The following is a 13,206-nucleotide window of genomic DNA, read 5'->3' as shown; positions in this document are numbered from 1 at the left end:
CGCCATACCACGGTAGGCCGCTTTACCACTTTCTCTAGCTTTGTATGACTAAACTCCAGACTGATCACATTGTACAGTTTTTCCCTTTCCGTTTCTGGTGTTTCATAGTATCGAACAAACTGTGACAAGCTCATGTCTATGCTCTTCTGAGTGTTCACATCCATCACATCAACTACCCGGCGGCTTCCTGAAAGAGCAAAAGGAATTTGTGGTTAACAATATTTTGAAACAGTATAAAATTTATATCACTGTCCTTAAAATAAAAATAATTTATTAACATGAAGATAGAAATAAAACTATAATTACTTCTATGGAGGTAGCAAACACACGCCTATGTCATACCAGGCGTTTTAATCCCTATGGACCTCCACAGAGAGATTTCCATCTATATCAAAAGGGAAGAACTCAAAAAACACACCAATGTGGCAAACTTATCTATATATGATTTCATATATAGCGCTTTTTTGTGTGGTTAAGCCTTATCCTTGTACATCTTCATATGTTTGTCTGATTTGAGGAACATTAATGAGGAGAACCACACTTTTATAAAGTTTTAATTTTTAGAATTTACACGTGAAGGTAGCTTTTCTATCCTGATGTATTTAATTTTTAAATCCCAGGTAGTGTTACCGAATTCCAGTGCTAGGATATAACTGATCTTGCCGCAACCAACAAGTAGATATGGCATTAAGATTAATGATTCACTGGTGGAGGCTATTTTTATGGTAATCGTTTTTAACCAGTGTAAGCTAAGGTTAATAGCACAGTGAGCTTGAGCCACAGTGAGCTTGAGAAATTGCCTGATGCCTCTGGTATATGGTTGTGCTTATAACTAGACTAATAACTGTTGAAGATCAGACAAAACCACACGCAGGATTATTATACCACATGAAATTAAGAAAGAAGAAAAAAAAAACTCATGAAAATCACAGATTACACTGCTATTCATAGACTGAAAAAATGGTATAATCATGTTGCTGTCTTGAAAACAGACATATCTGAAGTGTTAACAGCATAAAATGTGGTGATAATTACTGTGAAACTTAACGCCTCCCAGGAGTAGGCGTTACTAAACAAAATTGCAGCTGGTGTTTGTCTGTGGTGATAAGATGGAGTTTACAGATTTTTTCTGGAATCTGAAGAAGAAAATCAAGTATGTGTTCGCCCTAGAGTGCCCTAGAGTTTTCAGGGAAATGGTAATTTTCAGAACGGTAGTTTTCAGAAAATAGCGGTTACGTGCGTAATATCGCGTGCTACGAAATAACGCAGAAATATATTGCATGCTTTCAAATATCGCTTAAAAATATGTAATCGCAACATAAATAACAACAATAACATTGCTTCTTAATTCAGACAAGTGTCTTTTTTGTGAATTGATAAGAAGTGATAATATTTTTAATGCATGCTACAAATAACACTCATTTTTGCACCCTTTAGTGAATCGGCCCCTATGACAATAAAAATGCTCAGTGTGCTCTAGGCTGTTGTTGAGAAGTTAAACACATCATAAATCATAAGTCGTCATAAATCATCAAAACATAAGAAGGAAGTGAAAATACATATGTCATAAAACATTTTGCTGATGCAGAATGCATTGTATTTTTTTGTGCCTTGTAAGCCAAATCAAAATTGAAGTAAAATTAAAGTGGGACAAGTACAAAGCCCAAAACATATAGAGGCAGATTTATCAAAATGTGAGAAGAGCTTACCACATAAAAATGTACCCACTTTCTATTCATTTCTATGGGATGTTTAGAAGCATATTTATCAAATGGTTAACTCTAACTTTCCTCCATTGATATCTGTCCCATAGCGTAGCATGTCTAGAGTAAATGTCTTTGTTGAGCATTAGTTCTCCTTTAAGTCTTCTCCAAAAACACATATAGCTCGGTTAAATCACTCCCGATATTGTCATTTAGTGTGTGGGGGCAGAAACGGCCCGTGTAGGGGCAGAAACGAGGGGCCTGCCCGACCGATTTCTGGCCTAAAATATCGATCGGCCAGGTTAGAAAATTCAGTCGGATCCTAATGTAGCTATCCTTCCAAAGCTTTAAGCACAGAGAGCCTGAACACAATATAAAGATTTTTTTTACATTTATTTCCAGTTATTTATACAGTGCTGACACATTTCCGCAGTGCTTTACAGAGATTATTTTATATTCATATCAGTCCCTGGCTCAGAGGAGCTTACAATCTGAGGTCCCTTTCTCATTCACACACACTACGGTCAATTTAGTCAGAAGCCAATTAACCTGCCTGTATGTTTTTGGAGTGTGGGTGGAAACCCAAGTACCCCGAGGAAACCCACACAAACACAGGGAGAACATACAAACTCCTTGCAGCTAGTGTCCAGGCGAGTATTTACTCAGGACCACAGCACTGCAAGGCAGGAGTGCATCTCTGGGCCTCCACAGACACTGGTCAAGGCACGTTTCCCTCCACATAACACAGCACACACCTTCCCCAGGGCTCCATTGTTCGATGCCACACTCAGCAACACTACCTGTAGTTACAGTTTGGTGTGCCATAAATACTTTTTAAAGGTAAACCAGAGCAAGGTATTGCATAACTTCCTGTATCTCAATTCCTTTGTAAGTGAATACAGGAAGTACACATCTTCATTATAGTTCCTGGCATCCAAGCTTAATTGCCAGACCTATAGGGGATTATTCAACCCCTACTTTAACCACTTCAATATTTAGCACCTTCAGGATAGTAGATCCATAAACCTGTATTGAATGCACTTCTGGTGAGAGGCAGTCCAATATCAGCAACTTCTCACATGACAGATATCTCCATCAATGTATGTAACAAACATCATAATAGAGAAATCTGTGTTTTTAAGGGCTATGCTCTAAGTTACTGTATTGATTTCCTAGCTTGATCTCGGCCTGTCCAAGACTAGATAGCATCTCATTATTTGGCACCCACAAATTATCGCCGTCTCCTGCCATCCACTCTTTGCACATCCTGTAAAGGAAAAAAGACTAATTACTGCTCCTTATCTCATTTACATTTACAGGAACCTTTTATTACTTACCATACATGTAATCCATTCTTCTTGCAAAAAAACTTTAGTTAGAATTGTTGTCTCTTCTGCTCCAGGGAACTACATGAGTTATCTGTGTTCAGGTTAGTGGAACCACTGTATTTAAGGGCTGTGGCACACGCTAAGTTTAGTCGCCGCAACAAATCTCCCTTGTCGCAGGTGACTAATCTCCCCGATATGACATCCCACCAGCGAGAATGTAAATCGCTGGTGGGATGGCATACGCAGCGACGCGTTTGCGGAAGCTGCCTCTTCGGCAAATCACGAGTGCCGCATATGCTATCCCACCGGCGATTTACATTCTCGCCTGTGAGATGTCATATTGGGTAGATTAGTCGCCCGCGACAAGGGAGATTTGTTGCGGGCGACTAATCTCAGCGTCTGCCACAACCCATAAGGTGTAAAAATAATTCTGTGCAAAAAGCCATTTTACTGGGCATTTTGTGGCAGGTTGTCTCTTCATAGTTTGATACAGTTTCTTTCAGCATGCTTTTGTCTAGAAATGTACACATCCATCTAAGTGTTTTTGGTACTCTGATAAAAAATAATTCAAGAAATAATTTAAATAAAAGGACAACAAGCTTTGATAATTGCTGCTCATAAAATGTGTAAGATGTATTTGTTATGCAATATAAAAAACAATACCTAACGTGATTATTAACATTAATAAATAGGTTCCAAAATTTCACACAAGGGTATACTACAAGCTAGTATCTCAGGAAAGACACTGTGGCCTGTTCAAGAAGCAACAAAAATAATATGAGAATGATAACAACGAATTGTGCTAAATTGACTGTTGCAAGACTGCAAAAATGTAATGACACCAAGGATGAATCATTAGTATTAAGAGAATCTTCCATAAATATATACTAATCTTATTTATTAAAAACAGCTTTAGATGTATTTATTAGTCATCTGTATGTAACTTACACAGAACCCATATCTGCTTTTCCTCCATGCTATCTTCCATCAACATTCTTGTGTTGCACATCTTCCTCTAACTCCTCTTATTGTTCAGTTGTGCTATCAAATAAAAAGAATGGTAAAATCTTGATGGATATGAGATTTTTTTAATACTCAAGATCCAAATGAAAATATACTTACTTGGTTGATATGTATTGATGCATCGTACACTCCGCAATCCATATTTGGTCTCCTTATTCTGAAGCACTGCCTGCCAGAATATGCAGCCTATACATTTCAACTTTCCATGATAAGCTAGTCAAATAGTTACATCTCTTACTTTAAAAAAAAAAAAAAAACTTGGGAGGATGACAAAAATAGAAAAGCTGTGGCTAGTGCAACACTAGGCAGATTCTCGGCCTGCTGAGAATCTGCCCCTACACTTGTGGCTGCACCTATAGTCATTGCTTCAGCCCAGGTGCAGTCACACTAAGCGGAATTCGGCACAACTACATGTGTGAGCAGAATGATATTTGACAACAATTAGAATTTCAATAATGAAGTACAAGTTTACACACATAGTTGCTATACTGCACCTCTGCAGTTGCCAATGGCAACCAGTCAAACTTTAGCTTTGATCAGTAGGCTGATCAAAGTTAATTGATAACTGATTGCTATACGAACCTCTAGCACCTATGTTTGTAAATGAGGCTTTTCTTTCTTATGTTTAATTACAAATTGTATTCTTCAACATAAGTTAATATATTACTAAGCAAAACTAGGTAAATTAACATTGCAAAAACAATTCATCCCACAAGAAGGGCTTTCATAGAGACGGCTAATGGGAGTATTTTAGCTTGACAATCAATACTTACAAACTTCAATGTTCAGTTGAGTACAACTGAAACAATTGCAGACCAAAATTATAACTTACAAAAATGTTATATAAAACAACCCATGTTCCATTGGTCTTAGTATTGTTTAGTGTTGAAGACAGGAGAAGAGGATACAGGGTGGATCAGTCAGTGCTGCTTCTGCCATGAGGAAAGGAGAACACGTGTGGCATTTTACTAGGGGCAGCAAAAAGCAGCCCCAGGAAACCTTAAAGGAGAACTAAAGCTTAAATAAAGATGTAGGGCAGAAATGTTGTACATTATATTTTGAACTTCTGTATGAGCCTTAATGCAACAACAAAACTTGTCTAGCAGTGAAGATCTGTGCCTCTAAGGATGCCCCCAGTAGCTCCCCATCTTTTCTGCAGATTTACGGCACGTGCTCTGTGCTGCTGTCACTTACCTGAGCTTAGGCAGAGGCGACCCAGCAGGCTACCTCGCCCCCACCCTCTGCTTCCCCATTCCCCCCCTCACGCGCACATGCACGTCATTGAGGGGGGAGATCCAGGACTAGGAGTTGGCAACAGAGGTACCTGCTTAGCTCCCCCTCACTGTTGGGCCCTAGGCAGGTGCCGTTCTGCCTACCCCTAGTTCCAGCCCTGAGCTTACTGACCCATTCACAATATACTGTATATACAAAATATAATTGTCACAATATAAGGCTGACTAGTAATTAATACATATAATTACATGGCAGCTCAGAAAGCAGTGCAATTAACATCAGAATTTAATCAGCCCTGTAGTATCAGCTTACATGACAGGCCAATATAATTTTCTGCTTGATAATTTGCGACAGCCCCTAAGCTTAGCTTCCCAACAGCTGCTCAGAGCACACTGAGCATGTTAGTGTCATAGACACTTTTTCATGATGGAGAGCACCTGTGACAACTCTGAAGTCCTGGGTCATTGCTGCAACAGAGATGCCGAAACTTTAGTCTGGTGCAGTAAGTACAGTATATAAAATAAAAAATATAAAAAAATATATCAGAAAAACGCCAGGGGAGGTATTACAGGTATCATTCTTTATTTATGGAAATGTTCAAAGAGGAATTTAGAGAGATTGTTACTCATTTAATTTATTTAGTGCCCCATTAAAGCTTATAATCTAAGGTCATTATGAGTTTTGCATAACAGAGTCACTATCACTAGCAGCTAATTAACCTCTCTATATAATTCTGTAATGTGTAAAATGTCAGAGTACTCAGAGGAATCCACAGAGGAAGAACAATTCCTTGCAGAGTCCCCATGTCAGACTAAAACTAAGGATTCACAATGCTTCAAGACAACATTGCTGACCATTGAGCCACCATGCCACTGTAAGAAAAGGCTAAAATTATGTAATGTATATATGTTTCCAGTCATTCTAAGCACAGGTTTAAATCTTATCTGCCACACGCTGCCCTGCAAGACAGAAACATTTGTTGGTATATATAGTTTATGCATGGTATGTGGGTGTATAGATAGGTCAGGATAGGTTTGTGTGATATATAGCCTTGACAGCAAGGCCATATATCATGGAAGGTGAGAGTTCACCCTTTGATAAATATATTAATAAAAATCCCCTAAAAGTAACAGAGAGCTGTAAAATGTTATTGAGAAAAACTACTATTATCACTCTTTGATACATATTTTCCTAAGACTCTGCAGTACTGTAGAAGCAAAAGTAGGCCCCATCCCTACTAACAGAATGAATCTAGAGAAACATGAACAATAATTTTAATTGGCCACTCAGGTCAGAATAAAATACTTTAATGACATCCATAGTTTTCTAGCAACGTAAATGAGGTTCTTTTTTTAAAAATGAATACAATGCAACAATATCTTCTAAACTAGGCCATCCATTTGCCACTCTACACATTTACTCATTCAATTTTTTAGTGCCTTTTATTTGTTGAGAAGCATAAACCAAAGGACATTGGGATTTCCCATTTTCTATTAGACAATATTTTGAGTAGTTTTGTGCATGTACTTTTACATTGCTAAATTGGTACAGATCTGAGGAAACTGGCTGTGTGATTTACAACTCCTATTTTCTGCAAACAGTTTTATACTTTATTACCCTTTTTATTTTATGCTGCAGGACAAGGTCCCTTTGGCAGCCTCTCTTGAAAGTCTTGAAGCATACTGTTAGTATCTTGCCGGATGCTCACATCAAGACATCTGAGATGTTTGCAGGCTGTTGATGGCCTGAAGCAATCCAAGTTTTCCTTTTCCATTTAAAATGTAAGAACAGATAAAAGGTAACAGGGTATTATGCACTGAATGACCAAACTAAATGGTATAGTTTCTTTTTATAAATTATTTCCATAGTAAACATTTCATCATTGCCATAAAGGATCACTATACCTTAATTTTTATTACATTTTTCCACCAGAAATATACAAACATTACACTTTAATTTGTATATATGTTGTTTATTTTTATATGAATTAACTCACAACCAAAAAGGTGTAGTTTGCTTTAAAAATAACATTTTATTAAATTAAATGTTAGTATAATGTAGACAATGATATTGATTAAATTACAGTGTGTCAATTTTTTTATTGTTCTTGAACTGGTCAACTTGTTTGTTCAACAACTCTCCAGTCCGTAAGACTGCAGAGTTTTACAGAATAACTTGTATAGTCTGCACACTGACTGCAAAAAAAAAATTCTTGTCTCTTCTTATATTTATAAACAATCTATCTTTGTGTCAAGGCCCAACGGCCCTTACCGGTGTTAAAGTCAGGACCAAGGAGGAGGCTGTGTTCAGATTCACAGTATCCATGCAAATGATCTGGGCAGGCAGCAATCAACGTGCTCAGAATTGATGCAGGAAGTCAGAAACCAGAAGATCAAGTCAAAATAGTAATCTAGGCGCACCCAGGAACTTAACGTAAGACCTATATTAGGTCATTAAACCTGGGTCTCTGGCTTCTATTTCTTCTGAATATTATAAGGGCGATGCAATTACATTGCTACGTCCTACATGACAGCCCCACTTTGGACACAGCACCGAAGAAGAGCACCGTCGGGTGTTCCTTACACTTTGGCTTCTTTACCAACAAATCCTCATCAAATCAGCTTAGTGTGGGGTACCTCATGGTTCTGTACCCTACCCATTGTTGTTATTCCTGTAGGTGTAGCTTAGAGAGAGCACATCCATTTATTTGGCTTTAAATGTCATTTAGACAATATTTAGACACCACATCATGATCCTCATTTGTAACCTTTATTATTAACACATTATAAAAACATATACTGCTGAATATACAGTACAAGAAAATGCTACAGTAAAAAAAAAAAAAAAAAAGTAGTGAATATCTGCACACAAGTCTGAAGCATGACTCACTTCTTACATGAACCAATCCAACATACCATCCTTCATTGCTAATGAAGGTTTTCATTAGCCAAAGTCATGATATACAGTAGTATAACGTAGTATTGGTAAGTCTATCAACTAGGCCTAAGTAACCCATATGTTTCACCACTCGTCTCAGTAACGTTTTCAGTTCAATTTAAAGTTAGGAAATTCTTCCTACCATTTTAAACAATAAGGGCATTTTGTAGCGCCCTGGTGGGGTGGGGGATTAGGAATCACCTGAAAGTGCAAGGTGTACTTTCCTGGCAGGCGATAACAAAAACACTCACTGGCTCATAGTTTAATGCTGTTATACTGTATATATTTTTACACTTTATATAACCAGAAAATATGTAAATCTGTTTTTTAACATTCTCTTTTTCATAATATATATTATAAACTGAATATATAGTTGCTTTTAAAATGGACACTGATATCTTGCTTATTAAAGAAGCCACAGTCTACAAAGTTTAACCCATACCCATTTCCCGCCAACAATGTAGAATTTATGCCACAGTGAAATTTCTAGATGCCATGATCTACAGTAGAGCCCTACTTTTACATGTTCAGGAGACCAGAAAAAAAATGGTGTAAAACTGGGAAAAAATATATATTGTTATATTGGCTAATTTAAGAGAAAAACATAGTCCATAATTTGTTGATCTTAGAATGTAGTATTTGTTATTATTATCATAACGAGTTTCTGGCTGACAAATTGTTTAAAAACATATATATATTTGGTTAACATGGTTTTCTGAACCTGCCCGTACAGAAAATGCCTTTGCAACATATCTATGGCAGCTATAAAGTTATAAAATTCTATTTCTATTAACATTTTTACAGTCAGCAATGTAGATTCTATATTTCGACAATGAATTCAAATTAATAAAAAAAGTTAGGTATAAGAAGAACAGAAAAATGGTTGAAGGATAAATTGCTGCCATGAAAATATAAAGTAAAGGAATATTTAAGTTATGCTATTTTACTTATTGTGGGTTTTCATATTCAAATTTTTGTTCTTGGGAATTTAAAACAAACTAAAAAAAAATAGCAGTTGGCAAAAATGCTTATATTACTTTATATTACCTTCTACAATAGGTATCTTTAGGTTAACTCCATTTAAAGGTTTGCTTTATAGTGTGAGCCTGTTAAAAATCTATGTTCCTTATTATAGAAGCTGATATTGTTAAAGAATCTTATACTGAATAAAGGTAGATATATAGCTGGTGAGACAATCCAAAAAGCATTAGTATATGTGGCTTATATTTACACCATTAGAGGGCTCTCAACGACAAATAAAAAGGCAACTACTTACCAACTAAGAGCTTCACATCCCGAACAGTGAAATCTTGTCCTGGCATTCTATAATAGGAATACAAATAAGAGTTTTCAGTGGATACATACTATAGGTATTGTATCAAGAATAAATAAAGAATTAAATGCATTAAAGGAGCACAGTGAAGAGGATCTTCACTGAGGGCTATGAACATGTCCCGGTGAGATTATAAAAACAACAACAAAATGCAGAGGTCTGATTCCCATAACAGCAATAGTTAACAACATGAGAAGCATGTGACCAACAATTACTGCCTGAAAATGTGCAAGGTCCATTTTTTTAGATTACAGTTGTAGGTCCATGATGACTCATTGGGAAGTGGCACTGCTACTTGGTTGCTATGACTTTATAGTTCATGTATATTCCCTATAACTCCTACGTAGAAAACAAATACTAACAGATAGTTCAATGACAAAACAAAATTAAAAAAAAAACTGGATTGTGAATTTTTGTGTTTTTCCCTGCAGCTTTTTCTTTATTACTTTAGTAATGCGTTTGCAAGACAGACCATGGGCTGGAAGTAACTGCTATCTGACACTGCTAGACTTACAAATGATCAGAGCTGAGCATTGTTAACAGGGTCGGACTGGGGGGTGCAGGGCTCACCAGGGCTGCCGCCCCAGGGGCCCCCCGCTGAGCCTCTCTAACCCCCTGCTGGGGCCCGGGCCCCCGCCCCGCCCTGCCCTGAGCGCGCATAAAATTAACGTGTCAGGGGAGGAACACCATCGGCCACGGGAGCACCGGGTTTTTTCCTGGTGTCCCGACATCCCACTCTGACCCCGACTGTCAACAGGGCATAATGCCTCTTCAATATTCAGGTCTGAGTAAAGTAGTAATACACCAAACTCAGGATTTAATTTAGGATTTGCCCGAACGGAATCCAAACCTGCAATGCCACACAATTGGAAAGTGCACGTTTTTAAATGATGCAACTTTTTGTGAATTTTCTCAAATCTGTATTTAAAAATTGGGGACTGAATTGGGGTTAACACTTTGCCAAATCTCTTAGGCAGGATTCTTTATTCACCCAGATCCAGAAGCTACTGATTTGATGAATTCCAGGTAAGTTTTTGGGGTTTTTTTTGTATGGGGGTGCTAAAGAGGGCAAATAAACTAAATGCCATGTAGGTTCTTGTAAGGTAAATAATAAAACTACTAGTGCACAGATAAGTACATTATGCAGGGGGGATCAATTATGAGTCCATTATTTCTGAACTGACATACATGCCTATATCCTTTGGCAGTTTGGACAAAATTTTTCTGATTAGATCTGGACATGTATGTGAAACCTTTACAAGACAAGCATGAGGAAATATGCAAAGCATATGCATTCAATTATTTTAATTAGGTGTCCCATACAATCCTTTAAATGCACTGCTCAACCTCCTTCTTAAACTTCATATTCCATATAAAAATAAATAGTAATAATCTTACTTAATACCCAGTCCTTCTTTGGTGGAGAAAAGTAAAGGTACTCGAAGGGCTTCTCTCTGAACATATTCATAGGTAAATTCTGTTGAAGAAGGGGAAACAAAAATTTTTTCCAAGAAAAATTTTAGTAGAGTACTTCAGTAAAAAAGAATGTCAAGCTTAAATCTGGAATGAAACAATTTTACAATTTCAGTAATCAGAGTGGGAAGGCTCTCTAAGGTCAATATGTTGGACAGACTGTAACAGGCATTTATATGGAAAGATGGAGGAAATCTTAAAAGGATATCTTTATATAATTTTATATACAGCCCAGCAAAATGCTTAACACATTTACAAAAGGACAGGTAGACTTTTGGACAGTTTATGGTTTAACTGGCCTGTCATCCCAATGATAATTTTTTGTACTGAAAATATGGTTTACTGGGTGCAGACCATTTGCATATGTTTGTTATGATAATTTTCAAAAAGTAAATGTCCTATCAGACCCCCAAAATGGTTCTTCTAGGGCCAAATTAGTACATTGCAAAGGGAATATTTTTAGGTCAGTTAACTCTCTTTGTGAAAGCAATAGATTGTAGAATCTATGGCACTGGCATGAAAGCACCTAGTTGCCTAATAACCTGTGATTTTGCCCAGCGCATAAATGGGTAATCACAGCTGCACCAGGGTCTCAAGACAGCATTACATACTCCAAAAAAACATTTTGCCGCACTTGGTGCTCTTGCAGTTGCATATGGGTCAGTTGCAAAACAAGGCCTGTTGTCTTTTGAGTAATAAAGCTGTGAAACATACAGTGAAACTATTAATCTGGTTGATATTTCCAGTTGGATGTAAAGGAGAGAGTGAACCACAAAGTATGCAGAGCAAGTTGCATAGGAAGTCTTAGGTGTAGCTGCCTGGGTTTTATTTATTTATTTGCAACAAGTAAATCATAAAACATGAACAAGAATTCCTCCAAGCATCATCCATTTTCATCAGACACTCTGTAGTAAACGCAAAAGAGAAAAATAAAGCCAAGAAAGGTAAAGTGGAAGAGACAGGGTCAGACTGGGCCAACTAGAGAACCTGACACCCAGGGCCTACTCTCACAACTATTAGTTGGAATTTGTGAATTCCATTTTGTTCTTCTAAAATGATTAAACTCGCATATCGAACGTTTGCTTAGTTATTAAAGTGGTAAATTTGTGCGATTAAAGTTTTAAACTCCATTAAAACTTGTAAACTTGAATTGACAATATGGCTTGACTTTTCCTAGGACAACTCCCATTTACGTCTATAAAACTCGCAAGTTTTTAGATGGCGAAGTTTTACATTTGAGTTTTTGGATTGTTTGCACTTAATAAATACTAGACATTTGAGTTTTCAAACCATAACTCCAATTCCAAATCCAAAAAAACTTGAATCGAAATAAAATACCAAACTCAACCACTGATAAATCACCCCCTTAGATGTTGACTGTGCCCACCGATATCCACTGGTGCTCTGGCAGGCCAGTCTGACCATGGGAAGAGAGGCTCAGCAACCCACTGTTAATGTATGACAGCAGCAAACTGACATCACTATGACATCATTAAGATACGTACAGACCTGTGTCTGTACAGCTCAACAAAACACCCAAATGCCAACAAGCACGAGGTTTCTACACTAAAAACTCCCATAACTACATGGCCTCAGGTTTTTTTCAGATTCCTAATATCAGCAGGAATCATATCACTCCAGGAGACAGGAATTAAATATTTTACAATAACCCTGTAGCTTACAGTGCCTCTCCAGTTCCAGATATTGCATAGCTTTTTATCCGTGTGCCATGTGACACTTGGTATAATGGGATAATTTAATTCCCTAGACTTAAAGGCTGATATATCAAAGTCCAAATTTCGGACTGTGAAAAGTACGTTTAAGAAAAAATCATATCAAATATGAAAATTTTGGATCGCATCGTGGTTGTATGAAAATATCATGGTACGATCCGAAATTTTTGTATCCGAACAATCATAAAAGCCACGAAAAACTTTCTGACTTTGATCCTTCTGTGCATGTTTTTAGAAGCCTCCCATAGGCCTCAATGGCACTCTGCAGCTCCAACCTGGCCCAAGGAAAGTCTCCCATAGGGCTCAATGGCACTCTGCAGCTCCAACCTGGCCCAAGGAAAGTCACTATACCGAAGTTTGAATGAATCCAAAACTTTCATAATCATTGCGGCAAATGTGATGTTGTTGCACAAATAGTCGCAAAGTACGAAAAAATCGTGGAA

General features: G+C 37.3%; 1 protein-coding gene across 5 annotated transcripts in view; it reads right to left on the bottom strand.

The window, feature by feature from the left end:
* kdm2b (lysine (K)-specific demethylase 2B) overlaps positions 1–13,206 on the bottom strand; it is a 76,663-nt gene that overhangs the window by 58,062 nt on the left and 5,395 nt on the right. For all 5 annotated transcript variants that reach the window (XM_031892630.1, XM_031892631.1, XM_031892638.1 and 2 more), the window contains 3 exons: positions 10,956–11,034; positions 9,501–9,547; positions 9–187 (listed from right to left, as the gene is read on the bottom strand). In XM_031892630.1, the coding sequence (XP_031748490.1) occupies positions 9–187; positions 9,501–9,547; positions 10,956–11,034 (305 nt within the window). The remainder of the gene's footprint in view (positions 1–8; positions 188–9,500; positions 9,548–10,955; positions 11,035–13,206) is intronic.

This window comes from Xenopus tropicalis, chromosome 1 (assembly GCF_000004195.4).
Source record: "Xenopus tropicalis strain Nigerian chromosome 1, UCB_Xtro_10.0, whole genome shotgun sequence".
In the NCBI taxonomy this organism is placed as follows: Eukaryota; Metazoa; Chordata; class Amphibia; order Anura; family Pipidae; genus Xenopus; species Xenopus tropicalis.
The sequence above is the reverse complement of the archived record's forward strand: the minus strand, read 5'-3'. Positions and strand labels throughout refer to the sequence as shown.